The sequence below is a fragment of the Aspergillus eucalypticola genome (assembly GCF_003184535.1).
Source record: "Aspergillus eucalypticola CBS 122712 chromosome Unknown BO83scaffold_24, whole genome shotgun sequence".
NCBI classification, from domain to species: Eukaryota; Fungi; Ascomycota; class Eurotiomycetes; order Eurotiales; family Aspergillaceae; genus Aspergillus; species Aspergillus eucalypticola.
Genome location: NW_020290298.1, coordinates 157,288 through 180,721, shown reverse-complemented (window position 1 = coordinate 180,721; position 23,434 = coordinate 157,288). Strand labels below are relative to the sequence as shown.

The 23,434-nt window shown below is 52.2% G+C and overlaps 10 protein-coding genes across 10 annotated transcripts; 6 read left to right on the top strand and 4 right to left on the bottom strand.

Annotated features, from left to right (window-relative positions):
- Positions 1–1,006: 1,006 nt before the first annotated feature.
- BO83DRAFT_391594 (cellobiose dehydrogenase) lies at positions 1,007–2,741 on the top strand (the record flags this gene model as incomplete). The annotated part of the gene is made up of 2 exons (XM_025532907.1): positions 1,007–2,551; positions 2,634–2,741. 2 exons carry the CDS (start codon positions 1,007–1,009, stop codon positions 2,739–2,741), a joined length of 1,653 nt encoding a protein of 550 aa, XP_025385054.1.
- Positions 2,742–3,335: 594 nt separating this feature from the next.
- nop58 (RNA-processing protein NOP58) lies at positions 3,336–5,691 on the bottom strand. Its single transcript, XM_025529739.1, has 3 exons — positions 5,451–5,691; positions 5,164–5,324; positions 3,336–5,094 (listed from the first exon to the last, which is right to left on the bottom strand). Exons 1-3 carry the CDS (start codon positions 5,573–5,575, stop codon positions 3,641–3,643), a joined length of 1,740 nt encoding a protein of 579 aa, XP_025385053.1. The 5' UTR covers positions 5,576–5,691; the 3' UTR covers positions 3,336–3,640.
- Positions 5,692–5,872: 181 nt separating this feature from the next.
- Positions 5,873–7,507, top strand: BO83DRAFT_366880 (H(+)-transporting V0 sector ATPase subunit d). Its single transcript, XM_025529738.1, has 4 exons — positions 5,873–5,946; positions 6,012–6,100; positions 6,166–7,049; positions 7,104–7,507. Exons 1-4 carry the CDS (start codon positions 5,915–5,917, stop codon positions 7,185–7,187), a joined length of 1,089 nt encoding a protein of 362 aa, XP_025385052.1. The 5' UTR covers positions 5,873–5,914; the 3' UTR covers positions 7,188–7,507.
- Positions 7,508–7,885: 378 nt separating this feature from the next.
- BO83DRAFT_106983 (ribose phosphate diphosphokinase subunit PRS5) lies at positions 7,886–9,675 on the bottom strand. Its single transcript, XM_025525902.1, has 3 exons — positions 8,526–9,675; positions 8,150–8,473; positions 7,886–8,100 (listed from the first exon to the last, which is right to left on the bottom strand). Exons 1-3 carry the CDS (start codon positions 9,441–9,443, stop codon positions 8,044–8,046), a joined length of 1,299 nt encoding a protein of 432 aa, XP_025385051.1. The 5' UTR covers positions 9,444–9,675; the 3' UTR covers positions 7,886–8,043.
- A 1,521-nt stretch (positions 9,676–11,196) lies between these two features.
- Positions 11,197–11,949, top strand: BO83DRAFT_319803 (PIG-H family GPI synthesis protein; the record flags this gene model as incomplete). Its single annotated transcript, XM_025527793.1, has 3 exons — positions 11,197–11,530; positions 11,597–11,799; positions 11,872–11,949. The coding sequence occupies 3 exons, from the start codon at positions 11,197–11,199 to the stop codon at positions 11,947–11,949; spliced, it is 615 nt and encodes a 204-aa protein (XP_025385050.1).
- An 11-nt stretch (positions 11,950–11,960) lies between these two features.
- On the bottom strand, positions 11,961–14,053 carry BO83DRAFT_380945 (pseudouridine synthase DEG1). Its single transcript, XM_025531872.1, has one exon. It carries the CDS (start codon positions 13,867–13,869, stop codon positions 12,052–12,054), a length of 1,818 nt encoding a protein of 605 aa, XP_025385049.1. The 5' UTR covers positions 13,870–14,053; the 3' UTR covers positions 11,961–12,051.
- Positions 14,054–14,287: 234 nt separating this feature from the next.
- Positions 14,288–15,561, top strand: BO83DRAFT_106958 (putative Rho-like small GTPase). The gene is made up of 4 exons (XM_025525901.1): positions 14,288–14,623; positions 14,695–14,938; positions 15,001–15,120; positions 15,204–15,561. The coding sequence occupies exons 1-4, from the start codon at positions 14,535–14,537 to the stop codon at positions 15,363–15,365; spliced, it is 615 nt and encodes a 204-aa protein (XP_025385048.1). The 5' UTR covers positions 14,288–14,534; the 3' UTR covers positions 15,366–15,561.
- Positions 15,562–16,090: 529 nt separating this feature from the next.
- On the bottom strand, positions 16,091–17,058 carry rps0 (40S ribosomal protein uS2; the record flags this gene model as incomplete). The annotated part of the gene is made up of 2 exons (XM_025533460.1): positions 16,091–16,817; positions 16,889–17,058. 2 exons carry the CDS (start codon positions 17,056–17,058, stop codon positions 16,091–16,093), a joined length of 897 nt encoding a protein of 298 aa, XP_025385047.1.
- Positions 17,059–17,342: 284 nt separating this feature from the next.
- On the top strand, positions 17,343–18,515 carry BO83DRAFT_366870 (mitochondrial 37S ribosomal protein uS15m). Its single transcript, XM_025529737.1, has 2 exons — positions 17,343–17,452; positions 17,523–18,515. Exons 1-2 carry the CDS (start codon positions 17,407–17,409, stop codon positions 18,374–18,376), a joined length of 900 nt encoding a protein of 299 aa, XP_025385046.1. The 5' UTR covers positions 17,343–17,406; the 3' UTR covers positions 18,377–18,515.
- Positions 18,516–19,522: 1,007 nt separating this feature from the next.
- Positions 19,523–23,417, top strand: BO83DRAFT_451763 (uncharacterized protein; the record flags this gene model as incomplete). Its single annotated transcript, XM_025536844.1, has 3 exons — positions 19,523–21,395; positions 21,446–22,349; positions 22,412–23,417. The coding sequence occupies 3 exons, from the start codon at positions 19,523–19,525 to the stop codon at positions 22,953–22,955; spliced, it is 3,321 nt and encodes a 1,106-aa protein (XP_025385045.1). The 3' UTR covers positions 22,956–23,417.
- Between the last annotated feature and the right edge of the window lie 17 nt (positions 23,418–23,434).

Here is a 23,434-nt window from a genome sequence, read left to right as displayed (position 1 = left end):
ATCCAGGCTACTGGCTAGCTTGTTTAACATAAAGTCGCCGGCACTATTGTTAGGGCTGACTGCGTCGACACAAGAGAGCTGACTGCAGACGTCCAGATAAGCTAGACAGAAAAAAAGTCAATCGATAGACTTTGAATCATGAGTCCTGTGTCTGTCCACCATCCGTGTATTCCGCCCTCTTTCGGGTGCTCGACAACCATTGCTGTACAAATCAACTCCGTACGGCCCGGTGCAAGCGAGCCGTGAACCCTGAACCAACTTCCAGAAGAGAGATGTCTACCGAGTTGGCGAGTGGGACAGCGAGACCCAGCCTGGAAGGTGAATAATCATTTGTCAACCCTCACTCATCTGTTTTCGCCTATTCAACCGCCGAGTTTTTCGACCGAATTTAATTAAGATATCCACTTCCATATTGTGCACCAAAGGCTCTCATATCCACTCTCCCCTAGAAACCTGGCTTTGTCAGGCTTTTGAAATCCGTCTTCTTCGCGCTAGAAGCGGCTGGCGCTTTCACGGGATCCACTGAACCCAAAGTTCGGTTGCCAATGATAAGGCAATGTCGCCGCTGGTTGTCTTCGCCTACCCACCTCATCGGTTCGCCTGTGCAATAATGGCATCTACAACGATCAGATAACAGCAAATGAGGGAACGATCGTCATCGGGAGGTGGTCCAGTGAAACGAGAATATTCTTCGACATACAGACTCAGGCGACAGAACCTGAGTAATCGAGGGACCTGGGTAGTGGGACTTGCGAGTACATCGGAGGGATTTGGTACGGAGCTAGCGGAAAAGAGCCAATTTGGCTACTCTTATGACATGATCGGGTTCATTTTCCTGAGGAGCTACCAAGTATTTGACTAAGTGGAAACGAAGAAGGCAACTCGGCGCGTGCCAGAAAAGCGTTTTTCCGGGACCTTCGCGGACCCTATGGAGATATAAAGGGACCTGCCCGTTTCACTATGACTGGATGAGAATCTCTATCCTCACCCAAAAAACATTCTCACCATGAAATCCTACCTGCTTGCAGGCCTCATTGCCACTGGCTCTGCTCTTGGGGCCGTGGCCTCTCCCCGTGTCCACGCATCGCCGAAGGGTAGTTCGTATGACTACATCATCGTGGGTGGTGGACCGTCCGGTATCATCACTGCCGAACGCTTGATCGAAGCCAACAAGACCGTGTTGCTGTTGGAGAGAGGCTATGGACCTACCGTGGCTACTGGATCCAACGAAACCCTCGTCTGGAACAAGACCTTGACTGCGGTTGACCTGCCTGGACTGTCTGCCGACATTGGTGCCCTGCCTCAGTGGGAGGAATACCTCTGCTCTGATGTCGCCGGTTATGCCGGGTGCGTGCTGGGTGGTGGTGTGACCTTGAACTACATGGTTTTCGTTCACCCGCCGGACCATGACTTCAACGATAAGTGGCCCAAGGGATGGAAATGGGACGACGTGAAGCCTGCTGCAGACAGGCTCTATGAGCGCAACCCCGGGACCATCTTGCCCTCCGCTGATGGCAAGCGCTACGACCAGGGTCTCTACACCGTCCTCTCCAACTTCTTCAACAAGATCGGCTGGAAGTCCGTTGACATGATTGCCGAGCCCAACGAGAAGCACGAGGTTTACAGCTACCCTGCCTGGAACATTAAGGACCAGATGCGTGCTGGTCCCGTCCGCACCTACCTGCCCTTGGCTGAGAAGAGCAAGAACTTCAACCTCCGTCTCGGCACCAAGGTGCTTCGCCTCCTGCGCGCCGGCAGCCAGGTGACTGGTGTGGAGGTCGAGAACTCTTTCGGCCGTCGCGAGAACATCACTCTGGGCTCCAACGGAAGAGTCGTCCTCTCTGCCGGTGCTCTCTCCACTCCTCGTATCCTCTTCAACTCCGGCATCGGACCCAGCTCTCAGATTGAGATCGCCCAGCAGAGCGGCGTGATCGTCCCCCCCAAGAAGGACTGGATCAACCTTCCCGTCGGTATCGGTGCCAAGGACCACCCTATCTTCTCTATCATCTTGAAGACCAACGGCACCAGCTATGGCCTTCCCGACTACGACGCCATCGTGAACGGCTCCGATGTCTCTGACATCAGCCTCTACGCCCAGGGCAGCGGTCTCCTCACCGAAGGAAAGCACCGCATGATCTTCTTCACCTCCAACGTCGTCGACGGCCAGAAGCGTTACTACCAGGGCTCTTGTGCTCCCTCCGACACCAACGAAGTCACCATCACCGCTTACATGACCCACGGTCTCACCTCTTCCGGTGTGCTCGGCCTGGACACTGATGGCTCCACCGTCTGGGACAAGTCTCCCTACCTCACGACTGCCGGTGATCGCGCTGCCGCCACTGCTTTCCTCCAGCAGATCGTCGGGGAATTGACCGCCCCCTCTACCGGATTCCAGCTGGAGACTTACACCAACGTCTCCGCTATCCTCGGCAGCGTTAGCCCTGGTATGCACTACACCACCTCGGCCAAGATTGGCACGGACGATGGCCGCTACAACAACGGCACCTCGGTCGTTGACCTCAACACCAAGGTCTATGGCACAGACAATCTCGTATGTACATCCCCACCCCCACTCACTGCCCCTGCTCCTCACTACTCTTGAGACCCATCTTGCTAACTTTTATCTCGTACAGTTCATCGTCGATGGCAGTATCCACCCTGACCTTCCTACCGGTAACATCCAGGCTACTATCATGGTTGTTGCCGAGGCTGCTGTTGCCAAGATCCTTGCTCTGCACTGAATTTGACATCGTTACCATGTTTCATAGAGCCTAGCTCCTGCGAGCTGTAGCATGAATTTCTTCCACTGTATAATTAAGTTCATGAGATAGAATAACCTTAATGTGATCGATAATGATGATGATCAGTCAATGGAGAATTGTCATTCTTTGTATCTTGTCTTTCTTCATTTACGTCTGATAGCCCTTGGAGTAGAACAGATAGACAGTAGTAGCGTCTTCAGCACTCAATTGGCTCCGTATATAAGAAGACATGGAGAAAAGAGATGAGGCGACTTCGTCCAACGTGAGGAGGGTCAGAGGTAGGAGTTAGTGTTTTTGGAGTCGCCTACTTTGCTTGCTGTGCAGGAGAAATAGGAAGTCATGTTCCTTCTTCGAAGGCACTCGAATGATTGCATACTAAAGGTGAGAAAAGGGGAATTGTAAAACCATGCTGGCCTCGAATCAGAGAGGCTACTAAGGGACCTTTACTCTATGTGACCGGAACAATCCTCTGAACAGTTGACTATGTGGTAGTTGAATATGGGCCAGTAAGTCATGGTCATTTATCAGTAAAGAGTACAAGTCTAGCTGCAATAGACTGGTCTAGATAACATCAACCATTGCAACTACAAACATTACTACTACCATGGGAAAATCCAACTCAGAAAGAACATTATTTCTGGAACTTGAACTGCCTTATACCAACAAGCACCTCTGCGCCAGGGGATGATAGTAAGATCCATCCATCAAATGCCACCCAAACATGTAATCTTCAAGCAAAATAGCAACAGAGATAGAGAGAAAAAGAGGAAAAAGAGAAGAAATTCGGCCCACATGGTGTGATATCATACAGAAATTTGAAGCATTCCCATCAGGTGTGTTGATTGTGAAACTTTTTTGTTTGAGGACTTCATTCGAATTTACTCCTCACCCTTCTTCTTCTTCTTCTTTTTCTTCTCGGAGTTGTCGACTTCGCCGTCGTCTGACCGCTTGCGCTTCTTCTCCTCACCCTTGGCCGACTTCTTGGACTCCTTCTTGGCCTTCTTGATGTCCTTCTTGCTGACTGCGCTGGGGTTGCCCTCAGCGTCGAACTGGATTTCTCCACGCTCAAGCTTGCGCTTGTACCGCTTGAGGCTCAGACCGGCCTTCTCGGCCATCTTCTCGAGCTCAGAGTCCTTGCTCTTCTTGGACTTCTTGTCGGTCTCCTCGTCGGACGAGTCAGACTCCTCATCGGAGTCAGCATCGGCCATCTCCTCGTCCTGAACCTCCTCTACGAGCTTCTTGCTCTTGCTCTTCTTAGCGGAAGCGGGCTCGTCGCCCGTAACAGCATCAGCATCGGCGTTGTATTTGCGGGCTTCGTTGATCTCGAACTTCTGGGCCTGAGGAGCGCCGTTGGGGGCAATGGCAGCACCACGAGGCTTGAGGGGCTTGCCCTCCATGGCGGCAAGCTTGCGCTCGAGGTTGTAGCGGGCTTCCGTACCGAGAGCAGCCTTGTCCTCCTCGGTGGCATCGTCGTCCCACTCAGCGAGAGCATCCACACGCAGACCAAGGGAAGCCTTGGCAGCCAAAACTCTGGCCATCTTACCCTTGTTCTTGCCGGTGGCCTGGCCGATCAGGGAGGCGTGGTAGATCAGACCGTACTTGGGAGTGTCGTGCTTGGTCTTGAGAGCACGGAACAGGGCCTTCTCGGCACCCAGAATCTGGATAGTACTGGCGGGGCTCTTGGACAGGTTGGTCAAGCTACCAGCGTGGGCGATAAGACGGGCACCGACCAGATCACCGACGAGGGCAGTCAGGTTGGGGGCGATGGCGTTCATACGGGCAGTAAGGTAGCCAGCCAGTTGTTGACGGTACTCAGCGAAGCCAACGACCTGCTCGGCCAGAGCTTGAATGTGTTCCAGATCCTCCTGGCTGATCTCGGTACCCATGGAGCGGTCCGCAGCAGCCTTGACGGCACCCTCAATCTCCTCGGGGAGGATCTCAGCGAGATCGGAAGACTCCCAGTTGGTGCGCATGCCCATCTTGAGGACAAGTCTGGCGTAGGCGATGTTGTCGTTCAGGATCTTCGCCAGCTCAGGGAAGTGCCATCCGTACCATTCCTTCACACGCATGGCGTAGTTGTTGAGCTCCTTGTCCAAGTCGTCAAGCAGACCAATGGCCTGCACAATCATGGTGTCGATCTTGTCGGGGGAGAACTTCAGCTTGTGTCTAGCGAGAGAGTGCGACAGACCAAGGGACATGGTGGACATGTCCTGAGGAAGAAGGCCGGGGATGAGGGTGGGCAGGTGTTCACGAATGGCACGGAAAACATCGGTGGTGGAAGAGTCGGCCACCAGCTCGATAGAGAGACCGGGGAGCTTGCCAATGGCATTGCCTATATCAATTCCAGTCAGTCACACGAAAATTTTATCCTCAATTTTCCGCACAAGTTTGCGCCACATACCGAGCTTGGGGTCGGCGACAGCCAGAGAAACCTTCTTCTCATCCTTGACTTCGTCCAAAAGGCTGGCCAGGCGAGGAGTGACCTTTCCTTCGACGAGGGAAGCGACCTCCTCCAGGGCGGTAGCAGCGCTGTCGAACTTCTGGAAGCTCTTCAACTTCAGACTACAATTGCGGCGGTTAGCCGGGGTCCAGACGCAGTGGGGGAAAATTTTTGCTTTTGAGGCACCACGCGCAGATAATAGATAATCGGGGGTGAATTGAGTAAACAATGCATAGGAATGCACTTACAGGTTAGAAACACCCTCTGCGGTGGAAGCCTCAGTAGCCAGATCATCTCTCTTCAACAGCTTCTTGTCCTTGGCCTTGAGCAGGGCATAGCCCGCACTGGTTTCCGTAAGGATAAAGAGCGTCATGGTGCACGGCCTCGACTTCTAGCTGCAATAAAAAAGACAGAGGAACAGCTAGAGGTGAGAAGGGAAAAGAAAAGGCCGGGGGGTGGGAGGGAATTGGCGTGCTGGACGGGATGGACTGAAATCCGCTGGGAATATTTTTTAACCTCAAGAAACTAAAAAGTGAAAAAAGCGAAAAGCGCCATCCGAGTGTGGCTGGTGGTGCCGCCGCCGTGGCTGGTGCAGCGCTCAGATTATGTAAGCCCCACGGGATGCCGATGCGTCGACGAGTGGTCGTCAGTCTATCAACTGCGGAGAGCTTGTAAGTGGACATCTGGACTTCTGCCCATCTGCTAGCCCACCATGGAGGGTCTTTTTTTCAACGTCAACAGCGGGTATGTCTGTTTCACTGTCGCATTTATAATGGTTTCCCTTCAGGTCGCTGATTGAACGTTCATAGTTATATCGAGGGTATTGTCCGTGGTTATCGGAACAGCCTCCTAACCGGCCAACACTACTCCAACCTGACCCAATGCGAGACGATTGATGGTCCGTCGATCTGCACCTGCTCTCTTACTCCCTTGATAATTCTAACATTACCTTGCTTCTATCAGATGTCAAGCTGCAGCTTGCCCCCGCCTATGGCGACTTCCTCGCCTCCCTCCCTCCCAACCCTTCTACCTCTGCCCTTGCGGGCAAGATGACGGATAAGCTGGTCGCTGAGTTCCGCTACCTCCTCGCGCAGGCCACGGGGTCGACCGCCAAATTCTTTCAATACCTTACGTACGGGTACATGATCGATAACATCGCACTGCTCATCACCGGTACTCTGCACGAACGTGACACTCGCGAGCTCCTCGAGCGATGCCACCCCCTAGGCTGGTTCGAGACGCTGCCTGTTCTTTGCGTCGCCACGAACATCGAAGAACTCTACAACTCTGTGCTGGTTGAGACGCCGCTGGCCGGTTACTTCAAGAGCAGTCTGAGCCATCAGGATCTGGATGAACTGAATATTGAAATCGTGCGCAACACGCTCTACAAGAACTACTTGGAAGACTTCCACCAGTTCGTCACCACACACCCTGATTTCAGGGGCACTCCCACGCAAGAGGTCATGTCCGAGATCTTGCAATTCGAAGCAGACCGCCGTGCCATTAACATCACTCTGAACTCATTTGGAACGGAGCTGTCGAAGCAAGAGCGGAAGAAGCTGTACCCAGAGTTTGGCAAGCTGTATCCAGAGGGATCGCTGATGCTCTCACGCGCTGATGATATCGAATCTGTGGCTCTGGCCGTGAGCATTTCTGCGGACTACAAGGCGTTCTTTGATGCTGTTGGTCTCACGCAGGGTGGTGGTGGCCTGGGTGGTATGGGTGGCTCGGATGGAAAGAGTCTGGAGGACCTGTTCTACCAGAAGGAGATGGAGCTGAGCAAGGTTGTCTTCACAAGGCAGTTCACCCCGGCTGTGGTATACGCATGGATGAGACTGAAGGAGCAGGTGAGTTACCGTTTCACACAGACCAATCTAACATCTATTAACAATGGATCGCAGGAAATCCGTAACGTCACATGGATTGCCGAGTGCATTGCCCAAAATCAGAAGGAGAGAATTGGAAACTTCATTTCCGTTTTCTAGATACCATCTCTTGTTGTTACCCTATCATTGCCCTTTCTCTCTTGAACTCTTTCTCTCTTAAACTATCCGCCAAAATATGTACTCTTTTCCCCGCACCCGTTGCACGTGTGACTCTAGGGCGCCTTTGTTTCCTCCCACTTCCGCTGTGTCTAGTTAGTACCCAGTCCCTGTAATGAGCGCATAAATCGGCCCAGCATGTCCATGCTAGTTGTTTTGGCTCTTCGATCTTTTCTATCCTTGACCCCACGGCGTTTTGGGATTTTCGCTTCTTGTGATATAGTATATAGATAACGCCGACATTATCTACCCTGAGATTGTGGTTGTTATTGTTGTGGTATTATGAGTAGAATAAGAACAGACAACATTGATGCTAGAGTAGCCAGCATTTCTCGAATGTATTTGTCCATGATCATGGACATGTGCTAAGCTCTGAGCTAATCTGTCTACAGAAACATCCAGACAGTCGCGATCCAAAGTGGAAAACCCAAAATTAAGGGCGACACACGATGTGTCAGAACAACGAAGCCCCGAGATTCTCATACAGCATTAAACGTGTGAATCATGAGCGAAGTCATGAGAAGATGGATCCAGGGAGTCATAATTGTGCATTGGGAACACATTGGGCGTGTCTTTATCCGTTCCTCTCAGGCTCCGTTGAGTAGGTTTCAGAAAAAGTGATAGATGGTATGCGATGGTATGCTTATGGAAACCAAAGTAGTATAGCAAATGTCAAAGACAATATAAAGAAAATTCATCAAGATATAACCTCAATTCGTCACTCCTTTTTCAAAAGGTGTCATCTATCCCTGCCATGGGAAAGAAAAGTCGCATGCAAAAAAATCAATGATTTGGTTGGTTAGTCGTACTGGAAAAGAGTACTGATACTCTCACCGTGGTGGACACGGCGGATAGCCTACAGTTCGTTAGCTATGCTTCAGGGGCTGGAGCTCCGACGAACTTACCTCAGCGAAAACGTGACCGACTTCCAAAACCTCCAACTTGGGGCATCTGCGCAAGTGGTCTGCCTGGTCAACGCTGTTTGTAACCACCACCTTATCGAGTGCGCTAGCATTGATCCGATCAATGGCATCTCCACTCAATATTCCGTGGGTGACCAGAGCATAAACCTGCGCAGCTCCTTCCTTCTTGAGGAGCTTCGCCGCTCGGGTAATGGTGTTCGACGTGTCCGCCAGGTCGTCAATCAGGATCGCCGTCCGATCCTTAACATCTCCCACCAGCATCATGGTAGCGTTCTGTCGATCCGTTATGCGGGTAGGACGACGTTCCTGAAAGTGGTTAGTATCTCCATGTAAAGAAGTCAGTAGGCCGAATACTAACCTTGTGGATAAGGGCGAATTCTACACCCATACCATCGGCAATCGCCGTAGCACGCTTCGCGCCACCAGCATCGGGACTGACGATCACGGCCTGCTTGTAGTTGGGGATGTTCCGCTGGATGTAGCTCTTGAGGAGTGGGCGGCCGTACAGGTTGTCAACCGGAATGTCGAAGAATCCCTGGTACTGAGGGTCATGGAGATCCATGGTGATAATGTGGTCTGCACCAGCGCAGGTGAGCAGGTCCGCGACCAAGGTACCGGCCTGAGCCACCCACTGCTTGTAGCCGGGGCGGGGTTGGAAGTTGTTGATTTTCTCGTCGGCACCGTTGAGTGCGAACCTGTTACCTTCAGACTGCAGGGACTCCATGGTATCGCTGCGGGGAAGACCATTGACCGGGCGTTGCTTCTTCACAGGGCTGCCATTGCTGATATCTTCCAATTGAGCCTTGGCCAGGCTTTTCTGCAGGTTATCGACGCCGTTCAGACCGTTCAGAAGACCTCCAGTTTCGGACTTCCCAGGAAGTGGGGTAGGCGGGGTACTTTCAAAGGTGTAGTTATTGCCTTGCCTCCCCGCAAGGGATGACTTGACCAAAGGAGCTCCGGTCTTGTTGTAGGGAATGTCACTCTGACGCGAGTACGGGAAAAGCGGGAGGACCGCAGTGACTCTCTTGGCGGAGGCGGTCTTGCAAGCCGAGATGGTAATCAGAAGCTCCATGAGGAGATCATTTACCTTTCCACCACCGGACTGAATGATATAGACATCCTTTCCACGGACAGACTCCTTGATCTCCACTCGGGTCTCACCCACGGAGAATTTCGACAGCAGAACATCTGCCGGCGGGATGCCCAACACGTTGCAGATGGTCTGAGTCAATTGCGGGTGGGAAGTGCCCCCGATAACAACGATGTTCCGGACCATATTGGACTGTTCTTCAGACTTGGAAGGCTGTGGGAAGCTGGGAGGATAGAGAGTCACAGGAGAGGATGACCGATTCGGAAGCGGGGACAAAGAAGGAAAATCTGGTAAAACGGCGGATCTGGAGGGGCGGGAGGAGTGGTGAGATTAGCACGATAAAAGACGAGCTTGGAGATAGCAAAAGAAGAATAAGTAATCTCGTGGCGAGGACAGACAGGCAACTACCTCATGGCGGGGATTCAGGAACGGGGTCCAAGCGAATGTATGGGGAAGACATTGAAACGGAGAGATCGAAGTCGTGTGAGTCCGCCATAGAGACGACCGAAAAAAAAAATGCCTCTCCCGCGAGTGGAACCGGCGTTGCTGCAGCCTCGGGTGTCTGCCGTTATAAGCCTCAGGCTGCAACTTGCCCTATCGGGCTAGGAATGTCTGGTCGCCATCGACGCATTCAACGGCCCCGCAGCCACACTAAAAATGACCCGGACTTGTTCTCCAGCCTTGTCCTTCCTGGAACCTGGGGATGCTCAAGTAATAGTCGAGCGAGGGAATGAAGGGGTGATGCACACCACCATTCAAGCAGTCAACATTTGGTAGGCCGAGAAACAACGCAGTCGTTATTTCCCCTGTCTGCAAGAAAATTGAAAGATAGCAAAAAAAAAAAAAAAAGAAAAGAAAAAGGTATTCAACTTTCGCCTTGTCCGTTACAGATGGCAGCTGGCGCATTACACCAAGATGAGTAGTCTCCATTTGCCGGTAGGTACATGGAAACTAAATATGATAGGAAAAATATCCCAGAAGCAACAAGGAAACAGAAAAGGCTGGATTTTCCATTCAGTTCTCCGTATTCCCATCGCTCAGGCCGAGATACCCAGATATGGCAACCCGGAAGCCTGGAGTCTCACATAACAACAGAAGCCGTCTAATGGCTTGTTGGAACTAGTACCTGTCAATTGTATGGTCAGCAACACATCTCCTTATGAGGTGCTTCGAGCTCGGTATGTGATTGAGCTCCATTTGAAGTGTCGGGAGGAATTTGCTCACAGATCTACTTGTTTGGGATGGCCATACTCACATGGTCACCGGATGAACAGCCGCAAAACTATCAAGCTAACTGTAAAATCTGGAAGTTAGCTAGGTTGTATGTTAATGTCAGTCCGTAGTGTATAAGTTGGTTGTTGAAGTGCAGATGAAGACAGAGAGTAAGAGTTTGTAGTTTTTTCGTGGGCCAGCTGTCACTGTTCTGCTGAGCACTGTTTAGTTTTGTTGCTACCCCTTAAAACCCCACTCTTTCTCATCAAAGACCTTTCTGAAGCGGAGAGAGACTAACCTGTTTTTGACCCATGGACTGTGATCCCTACTCATCTATACCAAGATTCTCATGTTTCACTTCTTTTGGAGGGCCGGCCATGGGATTCCGACTCTTGTCACCGAAGCACACTTCTGGGAGCCTGGTCCCGGAACGTTACAATGGCCACTGATAAGGCAACGAAGTTGGGCAATGCGTAGGACAAGCGTCTAAGATTAGGAGATGCAACAATAAACACGTGACGCCGTATCGCAGAGGCCCGACGATGGAGGAGAGACACCTAAGCCGTAAGGGGACTAGACTGAAGAACGCCGATATCCCGCGGGAGAAGAGTCCCGAAGCTACATGCCAGACATTATGGCTCCAATGATTGGAAACTTCTGCGTGTCTCTCGATTAGCGCGCATCAATGGGATATTTCTACGAGAATTGAACATCAATTTCGCCTCAAATGCCGAGTCGCCTTGATTTACGGCGTCCGTCTCCGACGACCGTCTCATTCACAGTTTCCAATGCCTCCAGACGCACGAGCACGCCAGCAAAGGCCTTCTTCTATCTACAAATATCGTTGCGCGCAGTCATCTTTTTCTGCGTGCTCCTCCTTGATGCTGCGAAGTTCCGCCGTACATTTTTTATGGAGGATGGCTCATGGATACGTTGGACAACAATCTGGTCGAGTGCGCTGGGGATATCCGTCTGTCGCATCGCGGATGCGTACAGCTCTGCGGTGGTAGTTTTGGCCAGCGCAATAGTTCTATACGGTGTTTTCAGGAAGGGATACACAGGTTCGCCCAGGAAATTTCCAGGGAAAGGGATAGATTTGATACTGACAGCACTTTGCTCCAAAACAGAAGAGTCGCTCCTGGTTATACGCGGTCTCGGTATTCAGACGTCTACCTCCTCCCAGACCTACCTGTCAAAGGCTTCGACAAGGTTCATACCCACTACACAGATTCAGGATATCGTGATACATGAAGCTTTCAAGGGATTTGAGGTTAGGTTCTACCTTGCAGTAATCGTCGAAGGTGAAAGCGAAGTGGTTGTGGTGTTCCCTGTGAGTACCTACCTATACCTATTCAGCACCTACCCGTAGGACCTGCCATTTCGGTTTTCTAATGCGAGCCAGAAATTGTTACCAAATCGGCAAATACTAGAGGAGGTCTGGAGGGGTTCACGAAGCTGTTTGTATGATTCGAAGTCATAATGAAGCCCAGTTTCACGTTTCGAGGGGAATCAATAGCTTTCTGCTTGAGAGGTGGGCTATCTTGCACATATATTCGAGAAGTGAGTATATACAATCTTCTGTCTACTGTTCCATTTTGGTGGCCTTTGCGCCATTCTCCATCTTGCGCTGCTTTGCCGCTAGCCACCTCGCATTCTGGACTTCCACGAGCTCCGTCTTTCGCTTCTGCATGACTGGAACATAGTACCCACCGGTTCTGGCTTCATTAGACCCCACAAAGATTTTCTTACCCCGGTTCTTTCTCTCCCAGATTGGCTCGACTCCATCACCAATGGTGAGGCTCTTGTCGCCCTGACTGACGGCCAAGTCTAGTAATGCGCCAGCCAAGATTTCCTCCATCTTGCGCTGCCTCCAAACGGACCAGAGCTCCTCTACGATTCCTCCAAGACCAAACTTGCCACCTCCCTTGCCGAGGTGAGACTTGATCTGTCGAACGTCGCCCGCATAAACCCAATCCAAGCTATCAGCACGGCTGCCGCTCTTCTTATCGGGGTAGATGCAGTCCCAAAGCACCAAGGGGGCATCGGAAGCCATCTCATAGGTTGGCTTTCGCGGGTTCTTAGTCACGTCAAGGAGATCCTGTACGATGGAGGGTTCCTCGAGCCCCTGACCGACAAGGAAAAGGACATTGACCATGTGTCGGACCTGATGCCACAGGAAAGCAGAACCCTCCAGATGGAAGACATATACCTGCGCTGCTGTTGGCAGAGGTGCCGCTGAAGACTCTGCGCTTTCATCCGTACCCGAGGCTGGTCTAGCCTGAAATTCTGGCTGAGTCACATAGCCCAGGGGGTTGGTGCGAGCATCGAGAAGCTCAATGTCAGCACGGAAGATGTCTCGGTAGAAAGACTCGATCTGTTTCGTCACATCCAATTTACAGAAGTTCCGGAAGTCGTGTGTACCTTCGAAATACTTCGCAGCTTTGCGCATCGCTTCAATGTCCAACCAACCCTCTCTCAGCTTCGGAGGCTTGCCTGATCCATCTCGCGGCACAAAACCCGAGGCACCTGGCGTAGGAGAAAAGGCTGGCTGCGTGAAGAAATACTTGTAATGGCGCTCCCCGCAGGAAAAGCGGGCATCGAACCCCTCAGGAGGACGTGGGCACCATGCCAGTACACGAATATCTTCAGGAAGCACCTTGTTCAACATGCTCACGTAGGGTAGCTCATCTTTAACGTCATCCCAGCCATCGTCGGCCGACGCATTGGCCTCGTCCGTATTCTGCATGGTAGTATCGGCATTCTCGTCCGACTGAACGACCTCGTTGCGCTTCGGCCGTGCACTCCGCACTCTAATGCCAATTACCTGCCCAAAAGCACTAACTCCTCGATCCGTACGCCCAGCTTTGGAATATTCACATCCATCCCAATTGATATAGTACGGCTTCGTCTCTCTCGGCGCATAGCTCTCCACAAACTCATCACCAGTTGTATCGGTCGGGAAAATCAACCGGGTCTTCCGTAAAGCCTTGTACATCTCCTCCTCAATCGTAGGTAGCGGCGTGGCATTCCCATTCGCATGCTCAAGCCCATTGTACCGCTGTCCAAGATAGGCGAACTTCAACGCGATGAACCGTGTATTATATCTCGAAGGATCGATCTCCCTGCGCGGTTTCGGGGGCTTTGGCGGCTTCACCTGCTTCTTCTTCTCTGCTCCCGCCGCCGGAGATGAAGGCTCCTTCTGGTTCACTTTCCCATCACTAGGTGCACTCTTGGCTGCGTCTTCGGCCGCGTCCTCGGGCTGCTTCGCAGGGGTTGTAGCATACTCCGCGGTGCGGGAGTGTAACTGGCGTTCTAATTCAGTGATTCGGGCGACGAGTCTCGACGTAGTCCATGTCGAGTAGTCGGCTTCGTTGGTAGGGACTTGTTGGTCCTGGGCCATGTTCCCGGACATGGTACTTGTAGGTTGGGAATCGACTTGGGCGTGCGAGCGGGACAGGGACTGAAATGTGCGCCTCGTTGTTGAGGGTGTACGCTGAGCTGATGTGCGACTCAAGAAAGAACAAAGGTTTCCTTGGAACCTTCGCATCCCTATGAGCACGTTGTGTGTGTGTCCCACGCTGCTGGGTTGCCGCGGAGGGGAGATTTTTGCGGCAAAAATTTAGACTTCTGATAGTACTATTGGTGGTGATCGTGTAATGGGAGGGTATGGTATTGTTACATGTGTGGTCGTGGCAGGCTTTATGAGGTATCCTTTGTATTGCATGGTAATACGGCAGTTAACATGACTTTCATGGTCGGAGTATCCGTCATTTGCATAAGAAAAGTCAGAGTTTCTTGTTTTATCGGAGACATCCACTGTCGAAAGGAGGCTAATGGGGACTGAATTGGAAAGGCAGAGCTCATGGTTGCGGTCTGGTTCCGCTCAGTTTATATCCATCCGCACGTTATCATGAACATTGCTGGGAGTATTATAGTCCATCAAACCCTGTGTTGGCACTCCAAGCAACTATAGGCACATGATCACCCTCGATAGTTCTGATCCCACACGACAATACCTCATTATATCTAACATAGGGATCGAATTATCCCAGAAGACCTCGTCCAATGGCAGGAAATAACCTCCCGCAGGACGAACAGACAGTGACTATTCTGCTCCTCGGAGACCCGGGATGTGGTAAAACAACATTTCTATCGTAAGTGCAACAGCCTTGTAGCATGCGCTGCCTATTCCTCATAGTTCTTTCATTTACTAACAACCTATCAGGAGCTTGAAGTCCAATCTTCGTAGACACCAAGGACAGACACCTAGTCAAGGGAATATTGAGGAAGCCCTTCTACGGGACAGTGACCAGCCATTTATCTACGAAATCCGCTTCTCAAAGAAGTCATTTAAACTTGAAGTATATGACACCGCAAGTCCCAACCAACATTGGTCTACCTTGCAGCCTGATGTTATACTTCTGGCATTTGATATCTCGAATAGAGATACCTTGAATAATCTTCGCAATGTAGGACACACTCCATGTTTGACATGTTGTGGTGACTATCACTGCTGACTTACATGCTGTAGTGGCGAAATGATATCACCAGGTACTTCCAAAACGGATATGGTGAACGCATACCCATTATGTTGATAGGGTTGAAGAGAGATCTTAGAGTGGAATGTGAGGGGATTATATATCCTCAAGAGGTGAGTAGACCCTCTCAATCATCGGGCTCGATTGTTCCAAGTCTATTGTGCTGTACGCAGGATCGGAGCTAACTGATACATAGTCGTATCGGATTGCGCAGGAGCTTCGATGTGATCGGTATGCGGAGTGCTCTGCTGTCACTGGGGAACTCTTACGAGAGACGTTTGAAGATATTGCGCGACTTGCTGGAATGACGACTACGGCGGCTGGAGGCCAAACTGCCGGCGCTTGTGTTATTCTTTAGTATATTTGATACCCTTATTGATACGGTGGATCCATATGGTATAGATATGTGATAGGTTTAGTCCAATTAGTTGGCTTAGAAGAATGGCACTTAATGCCTAACCGTTCCTATCGTCTTGGGTGATACGTGATGAGATTGGCACCACAGGCATCAGCATGGGCTTCTACGCTTTCTTTCTGACCTACGCCTACTGTTGACTACTAGAGACCACACTTATACATGGAGAACAATGGTAGCTAGCATCACTTTTCAATTACGGCTATGATAAACATACAGGGAGAAACCAAGGTAACGATTAAGTCCACCTTGTGAAATTGACAGCACAGGGCTTTCCCCCAGAAGCTCACTGAGGCAAGAGAACAACTGGATATCTTTCCCTCATAAGCGCCAGTCAATCATTGACAATGCAATTCCTCCCCGATGCACCATAAGCGGAACGTGAAAACGGACTGCAGAAGGAGACTTCGCTGTAGCATACCACGAAAGAAGAAGTAGGAAGATGATGTTTTGAAGTAGTGAAGCTCCCGTTGATTCTTTTCCTCTTTTTTCTTCTTTGTCTTTTTTTGGAAATACCTGAACTGAGACTAGGATAGACACGACAAGGGATTTTTTGTTCTTCCATTGCAAGGAACCGCCGGAAAGACGTTCCTTGATGATTAAGGGGTCCTCGTCACCCTCAACCAATCGCCATTGTTTCGTCAATCCTCGTTGCGAAGTCCAGATGTTTACCACTTAGCCTCGGTGGGCTGGGCCTCAGCCCAGCTCTCACCAGCAGGAGCGGCAGAGCTGGCAGCCCAGTCGCCACCCTCGGCCTCCCAGCTGGCAGCACCAGCAGCAGCGCTAGCAGCAGCGAAAGCAGTGCCAGGAACACCGGCACCGGCACCGGCAACATCCCAGTTGTCACCAGCGAAGCCGGACTCGATGGCACCAGCACCGACCTCCTCAGCGCTGGCAACCTTCTCCTCGACGACCTCCTTGTTCTCCTCAGCCTCGGGGTCACGGTAGAAGTACAGGTCGACAACGACGTCCCAGTCAACCTCACGGGAAGCGAGGGTACCACGGAGGCGGAGGACCTCACGGGCAAGGAGCCACCAGACGAGACCGATGGCGTGGCGACCCTTGTTGTTGGTGGGGATGGCAACGTCGACAAAGTCGGTGGGGGAGTCAGTGTCGCAAAGGGCAATGACGGGGATGTTGACGTAGCTGGCCTCCTTGATGGCCTGGGCGTCGGTGCGAGGGTCGGTGACGATGATCAGGCGGGGCTCCTTGAAAGAGCGGGTGATGTAGTTGGTGAAGTTACCGGGGGTGAAACGACCAGCAATGGCGGTAGCACCGGTGTGGGAGGCGAACTTCAGGACAGCACGCTGGCCGTAGGGACGAGCGGAGATGACACAGATGTCGGCCGGGTTGTCGATGGCGGCGATGATACGGGCAGCGAGGAGGATCTTCTCCCTACAAGTTCGCGCGGCGTTAGGCAACGATTCTGGATAACATGCGCGCATTAGATTGCCTGACAAACATACCAGGTCTTGCCAATGTTGATGACATTGACACCGTCGGGGCGAGTCTTCCAGAGGTAAGGCTCCATGTGAGACTGGAGGTTCTTGGACCCGAGGTGGCACTGAGCTGCGAGGAGCATCTCAATGTCCTGGGAGGTGGGGTTGAAGATCGGGGGGAGCTGAGAGGGGGCCATGGTGGGCGATTGATATTGCAAAGATCGATTTGAGTATATCAATCGTCTGGCACTTGTCGTGGTGGTGGTGACGGGGAGACGAACGCGAAGCTGAACTTTTGGCACCGCGCTTGAGATGGTCGATGAATTTCGCTTGCCCTTTGTGAATTTTAGGGCTAGGGTTACCTTGGAAGAGCCTCCGATCCGCCCGGGATATCACGTGCAACTCCAGGTCCCGATGCGGACTAGCGCAATTCGGGGCCTCGAGATTTTGGAGACTTCCAATCTGAGTCCGCGGCCTTTGATGCGAAGGCGTCCGGAAGTCCTATTTGTTAATCGTTGCGGTCACTCCCTCCCCAGCTCGTGAGAATGCCTCCCCGCATTCTACTTCAGCCCTCCCTGAGGGCCATCACTGGTTAGTACTGTCTTGCTGCCTCCCCCTTCCGACTCACGCCGAGTAACTGACCGGGTTGTCGTTATTCCAGGCCCTTCCTCCGTGCAGCTTCCCTTTGCCGCATTGTCGCTCAACCCGGCCAAAACCTCCGTGAGAGCTGGGTCTACAGAGACCCGAGAGCGCAGACGCCATGACCCTTTCCTAATGGCGCAGTCTCGCCAACGCAAGGCCGCCAACATCTCTCGCCAGAAAGCCCTGGCTAAAGAGCGCGAAGGGTCTGTCGGCGACCCCGTCCAAAGTGAACCGACGCCCTTCATCCAGGAACTTAGAAAGACGCAGGCGACTTTGCAGGACACAGACCTTAATTACTTCGTCACACCGGATGGTCTCAATGAGGCGTTGGAATACTCGAAGAACCTGACATCACCGATTCGGAACCCGGATCGCGACACTGCTGATCCTCAGCTCGAGAAAGAAGCCGCCGAAAAGCACCTTCAAGAACATCGGAATGCACAGGAAGCCATCCGTCGTATTGTCAGTGTCGCCAACGGAAACACGAAGGACCACATGCGTCTTCATATTCAGAAATGCATTGAGACCTTTGGCCGGCATAAGACCGACAGCGAATTGCCTCCCAAGCCTTCTGGCGTATCGCATGACTCTGCGACTGTTCATCTTGAGAAAACTCCCCGGGTTGGCCCGGATACTGGCTCTCCGGAAGTGCAGGTTGCCATTCTCACGGCAAAGATCATGAACTTGTCTAGACATCTCCAGACGACGAAAAAGGACCGACACAACAAGCGTAACCTGCGTCTACTTGTTCACAAGAGACAGAAGTTGCTTCGCTACTTGCGGAGGAAGGAGAGGGGTGGCCCCAGGTGGCAGAATCTGATGGAGAAGCTGGGTCTCTCGGAAGCTGCCTGGAAGGGTGAGATCTCCATGTAAATTAGCTCTTTGGCGCTTGTATTCTACATATTTTCTTTTCTTTGTATTTCCCCTGCTTAAGCTTAATCTCAGCGTGTAACCTTATGTATCGATCAATGGGCCCTTCCTATTTTATAGTGTCTATGACAAAGAACCTGTGGGTATTTCATGCCCATTGTTCATACTTCACCACTTCTGTTGTGTGATGCGCTGTAAAAACGTCTGTTGTATGTCTTTTGTGATCCTTCTTGCGCCAAACCCTGAAGTGCCTCACCGGCCTTTATACTCGTTTATTATCGATCTTATCGTTCCCATTCAGACGATACAAGTAGTTGTAGGAGTAGCAGGGTGTTACTACAGCCTACTAGTAGTACCGAGTACTCTTGAAGTTGGCCAAGGGCGGCAACAGCAGTCATTGGGCGAAATCCTCACCGCCTGGTGTTCTGCCGAGACGTCACCCCCCGAGTCGCAAAATTCCCGCGCAAAAGTTCCCCCAAACTTCATCTTTCTATACCACGACCTTGCTCGCCGAGGTAAGTGAATATCGTCGACTGCCTCCGGGCGCTGATTTGACGCGTCATAACCAACATTACCCAGCAACACGAGGTAACATTCACTGTAAGCCAGTGTTATGTTTCTCAACAAGTCAGTATTGCTTTTATCAACCTGTCTCTTCCCCCCTCTTACTCTCTTCCCCTTCATAATTCCCATCCCTCCGTATCCTCGTCGATATCGCACTTGCGCTACCGATTTACATTCCTTCGATCTCTCATTTGCACGATCCTTTATCCCACTGGATTATCTTCTCTCGCAGGTGCTAACTTGCCTTACAAGTTAGATTTAACTCTCCTCCATAACGTCCCTTTGCTCCGCGTTCTTGCAAGATCTCAAATCGCGACTAAGCGAGACGATCTTTCTTCTCATACCTTCCGATCAAGGTACCGCGTCGCATCAAGATTACGGCAACCTATAGGGTAGATGAATCTCCATATTTCGACCTGTCCTCACACCTTTTTGTAAAGGTTTCTTACATTACGTTCCTGTCTTACCTCTTCTCATTACCCGCACCCTTCTAGTCACTCAGTTTCTTGTGGCTTTGTCTCGGATTGGTGGATTTCACCAGCCTGAATTGAACACCTTTCTGCTTTCACCTTCATCACAGTCAAGATGCGTACTCGTTCACAGCAAGCTTCGCCCGGTGGCTTCGTGTCACTCGAGGAAAATGCCCCACGTCGAACCAGGTCTGCGAGGAATGCTGCGCACCAGGAACCCGCAACGTCAGAGCAACCCCCGACCCGTGCAAAGTCTCAGCGCGCACCTAAGAAGACGAATACCACTACCACCAAGAAGCCCACAACCAAGACCCAGACACGGAAAGCTACTACAACGAAGCGCACGACGCGCCAGTCGACACGCAAAACCGACAAGCCCGTTTCAGACGAAGATACGCAGCCCACCCATACAGACGAAGATCTCGCCACAGATACTACGGCTGCAGAGATGACTACCCCCAGGGAGGACCCGAAAATTGTCGACCCAACACCCGCAGTATCTGAGAACGAAAACCCTGATCGTGAGTACATTCCCTGTGTTTCTCACCCCCCTATGGTCCCCCAATCCCCCAAGAAGTCCCAGGAGATCGATTGTTTTGATGGTCCGAATCCCCGGGGTATCAGGGCTGCCTCGTGTCTCGAATCCTTCATCGACGAGCTAAGTAGTGTCGGCTCGCCTCTCTCTGAGAGGTCGAAGACGCCATCCTGGACGTCGGAGGATGAGACCGAGGCAGCCCTGGCACCGCGTCCCGCGCAGGAGTCGGGCGCCACCAACATTGAGACATCGGCAATCACAGAGAGAGTCTCACTCCCGACTCCTGCCGCGGAAGAGCGCACCTTTGAGCCGCCTGCGGAACCAACCGTGGCGGAGCCAAGGGGAGTCACCGTCGTGACATCCCTTGAGCAGTTCAACACTGCCTCATTGGCTTCCGCTGCGGGCTCCGGAGGAGTGGTGGTCGTCGAGGACGAGCGGGTGGGCGCACTTATTGCGTCCTTTGCCAGATTGTCTTTGGATGATCTCGCGCCTCGCTCGTCCAATGAAGCGGCTGCCACTCTAATGGAGTCGACTACCGCGTCGTTCGGAGAGCCTGTTGAGCCCGCCCGCGTCACTCGCCGAAGCCTTCGCGCTTCTCGACAAGAGTGGATTCGCGACTGGGCTCAACAGGTCCCTTCCACGGGCTTCTTTCATCCCATCACAGGGCAGCTCGTGGAAGGGCCGTCGGCGTCGGTTGAGTTGGCGGGGGATCTCGCGTCCAACCGTGGGCCCCCAACCCGTCGGCTTGGGGTCCGGGACTACATCCTGCGAAGGCGACGCCGTGAGGTTCAAGTGATGTCGCCGCTGCAGGAAGAATCGCAGAGTAGTCCCGGCCCCGGCTCAGGGGTTGTTGCTCTCAACGCGGTGGCTCCCCGGGGAATCCTGGCAAAAAGGCCACAAAAGAACAAGGCGCTAACAAACTCGCCAGTGACCCGGAAGCGTGCCCGGGCAGATTCAAGCGACGAAGAGACCCAAGGCCCGCAGACGCCTGCCGCAAACAAGCGGCGTAACCTTGGCCCCCCCGGCAGCACGCCGTATCGACCCGCAACCCGGCCGCGCTCCCTAACTGCGAACATTACTCCGTATTCTGAGAGACTACGGAGACGGCAAGCCGAAAAAGATGGCCGTATCCACTCCACCTCGCTTCGCGTATCTCAATTGCTGGCCCAACAGGAAGCTGACCGGCGCCGCCAGGCAGCCGAGTCTTCTGCGCCCCCATGCTCTGAGCTGCCGCGTACCACCTTTGATTTCTCGCTTGATAACGCTCACGAAACCAGTCATGATCAAGAGCAGGCGCAAAGCTTCCAGGAACAGTCTTCTACGCCCGAGCCGCCGGCCACTCCGGAGCGCCAGAGTGGTTGGAACCTCCGTGGTCTGCTCAACTCCGTACCTCGCACTTTCACAAGAATCCTACCCTCTTTCAGGAGGACCCCCGAACCTACTCAAGTGCAAGGTATGTTCTCTTTTGATCTGCATTGGGCCATATAATTGATGAGAATTTAGCGCCTCCCCAACCATCTTCCGAGCGTATTGATCGGATGCAACCCTCTCAGGCGTCCTCCAGTGTTTCTCAGAGCCAAGCACAGAGTAGCCGCAGATCCAGCGAGGAGCCACCTCAAAAGCGCCGTCGCAAGTCTTGGTCTCTCTTTGCGCAACCCTTTGATAGATCCCTCTACCTTGGGGACATCCCTAAGAAGGACTCAGCAGCTCCGTCTTCTGCTCCTTTACTGTCCCGCCCCGCTCCCAAGCCATCAACAGAAGAAACAACACCGCAAGCATCAGCCACGCCAGACGCGCAGAAAGATGTAGGCGTGGAAGGCCAAGATTCTCGGGGGCACGAGGCAGAAGAACAGAAGCAAAAGAAGAGGAAGCGCTCACCGTCGCCTGACGTGATTCCCAACCCTCCAGGGTGCAGTTATGGGCTGGACTTAGATTACTTCTGCTATAGCTCTGAAAGCGAGGATGAGCAAGAAATTCCGCTGCCACGAACTGAGCCAAACAAATCTGGTCGTTTAGCCAAGACAGCTGTCCGCGGCGCCTTGCGCTCAGAGCGGCATTCGTCGAAGAAAGTCCGCTTCGATGCGAGTCCAGAAGATACACCATCCAAACTCCGACAGCGTGCTCGTGCAACCGACCCATACCGTGGAAGGCACTTCATTGGAATGGGTAACGATTACGAGAATGCTGCCCCAGAGTCTCCCACCCCCGTTCCACATGCCGCTGATGAGCCTTCAAGCCGCCGTCCTGGATTCGTCCCAAACGTCCAGGGAACTTTCCAATTAGATTACGACGCCTTCTCAGACGATTCCGAACCCAGCGGGGCCTCTGCTTCAGCCAATGCCTCTGCCTCCGCACCTACCCCTGCACCTAGCTCACCTACCGCCACTCGGGCTAGTATCTCCGAAAGGTATGACATATTTGTTCCTTGTTTCTCAAGACAAAGATTGGCTAACCAGCAATTCTCTTTAGTGTGTCACCTACAGAGTCCCGTCAGACTCCACGTCAAGCGGCTCCAGCCCCGTCAACTCCTGCGAAGATTGACGAAGAGGCTCTCGCCAGAGCTCGCTCACAGGCTGAGAAATACAAGCCTAAAACCCCTAGTGGCCTTCGTACTGCAAGCAGATACTCGAGTCCTATGACTGCTACCCCCGACGCAATCTCTGCAACTGCCATCGCACCCGCAGTCACATCAACCCCATCCCCGTCCGAAACGGCACTCGCACCTGCGCCTGAGCCCGAGCAGCAGGCTATTGAAGATTTTGGAGACGATGAATTTGCCCGTGAGGCTCAGTGGCTCTATGAGAATTGCCCATCTGGAGACCTCAACGACCTTGTGTGGCCTCAGCGTGTAACATACGAAGAGCAAGGTTTCAGTCCCGAGGTGATCGATCTTGTCAATGAGATTTGGGATCCCTCAACTGTTGACTATGCTTATACCAACATCTGGAAGCCTGGCCTTGACGCGTTCAGGCGCGAGTTAGAATCCGGCGCATCCGAAGCTGCACAAGCGTGAATCACATTTTGCAGACAATGGTTGAAGCAATAATTGCTCTTAGCCTTTCAAAATGGAATACGCTTTGTCTTCTGAACAAGCTGTCCGATTTCAGCTCTGATAAACGATCATTGCCGGCAGCAATTGTCTCAAAGCCAGTTGTCATGGGATGAGCGTAATCCTGGCCAACTGCATTTTGAGTAGCTGCAGTCTTTTTCTTCCAAAAGTAGTGTCATTTACTACCCTTTTCTATCTCGAATGTCTTGTCATGGGCATCGTTCAATGAGCGGTTTGAAAGTTTAGTGTTCGGGGGAGTTTTTGTTCCGCCACGTTTATCTAGTGGTCTCACAATGCATGGGCATTTGTGTATTTGAAAGTTGCATTGCTTTTTGTATCATTAGCATCTTAGCGGTTGAAAGCAACGAGGTCGCATTTAGGTTCTTAGTTACACCATCCAGTTATTCTCAATGTACCAGTTGATCTAACCCCCATTGACTTCG

What these genes read in the sequence shown, in the direction of transcription:
- nop58 (XM_025529739.1), bottom strand. Translation starts at nt 5,575, where the DNA reads ATGACGCTCTTTATCCTTACGGAAACCAGTGCGGGCTATGCCCTGCTC. An exon ending in GCAGAGGGTGTTTCTAACCT is followed by an intron (nt 5,325 to 5,450) that starts GTAAGTGCATTC and finishes CCGCAATTGTAG; the next exon opens with TCTGAAGTTGAAGAGCTTCC. An exon ending in TGTCGCCGACCCCAAGCTCG is followed by an intron (nt 5,095 to 5,163) that starts GTATGTGGCGCA and finishes GAATTGATATAG; the next exon opens with GCAATGCCATTGGCAAGCTC.
- BO83DRAFT_366880 (XM_025529738.1), top strand. Translation starts at nt 5,915, where the DNA reads ATGGAGGGTCTTTTTTTCAACGTCAACAGCGG. An exon ending in CCAATGCGAGACGATTGATG is followed by an intron (nt 6,101 to 6,165) that starts GTCCGTCGATCT and finishes TGCTTCTATCAG; the next exon opens with ATGTCAAGCTGCAGCTTGCC. An exon ending in GGATGAGACTGAAGGAGCAG is followed by an intron (nt 7,050 to 7,103) that starts GTGAGTTACCGT and finishes AATGGATCGCAG; the next exon opens with GAAATCCGTAACGTCACATG.
- BO83DRAFT_106983 (XM_025525902.1), bottom strand. Translation starts at nt 9,443, where the DNA reads ATGGTCCGGAACATCGTTGTTATCGGGGGCACTTCCCACCCGCAATTG. An exon ending in AATTCGCCCTTATCCACAAG is followed by an intron (nt 8,474 to 8,525) that starts GTTAGTATTCGG and finishes AACCACTTTCAG; the next exon opens with GAACGTCGTCCTACCCGCAT. An exon ending in TCGGTCACGTTTTCGCTGAG is followed by an intron (nt 8,101 to 8,149) that starts GTAAGTTCGTCG and finishes AACGAACTGTAG; the next exon opens with GCTATCCGCCGTGTCCACCA.
- BO83DRAFT_380945 (XM_025531872.1), bottom strand. Translation starts at nt 13,869, where the DNA reads ATGGCCCAGGACCAACAAGTCCCTACCAACGAAGCCGACTACTCGACA.
- BO83DRAFT_106958 (XM_025525901.1), top strand. Translation starts at nt 14,535, where the DNA reads ATGGCAGGAAATAACCTCCCGCAGGACGAACAGACAGTGACTATTCTG. An exon ending in GGTAAAACAACATTTCTATC is followed by an intron (nt 14,624 to 14,694) that starts GTAAGTGCAACA and finishes ACAACCTATCAG; the next exon opens with GAGCTTGAAGTCCAATCTTC. An exon ending in CCTTGAATAATCTTCGCAAT is followed by an intron (nt 14,939 to 15,000) that starts GTAGGACACACT and finishes TACATGCTGTAG; the next exon opens with TGGCGAAATGATATCACCAG.
- BO83DRAFT_366870 (XM_025529737.1), top strand. Translation starts at nt 17,407, where the DNA reads ATGCCTCCCCGCATTCTACTTCAGCCCTCCCTGAGGGCCATCACTG. An exon ending in CTCCCTGAGGGCCATCACTG is followed by an intron (nt 17,453 to 17,522) that starts GTTAGTACTGTC and finishes TCGTTATTCCAG; the next exon opens with GCCCTTCCTCCGTGCAGCTT.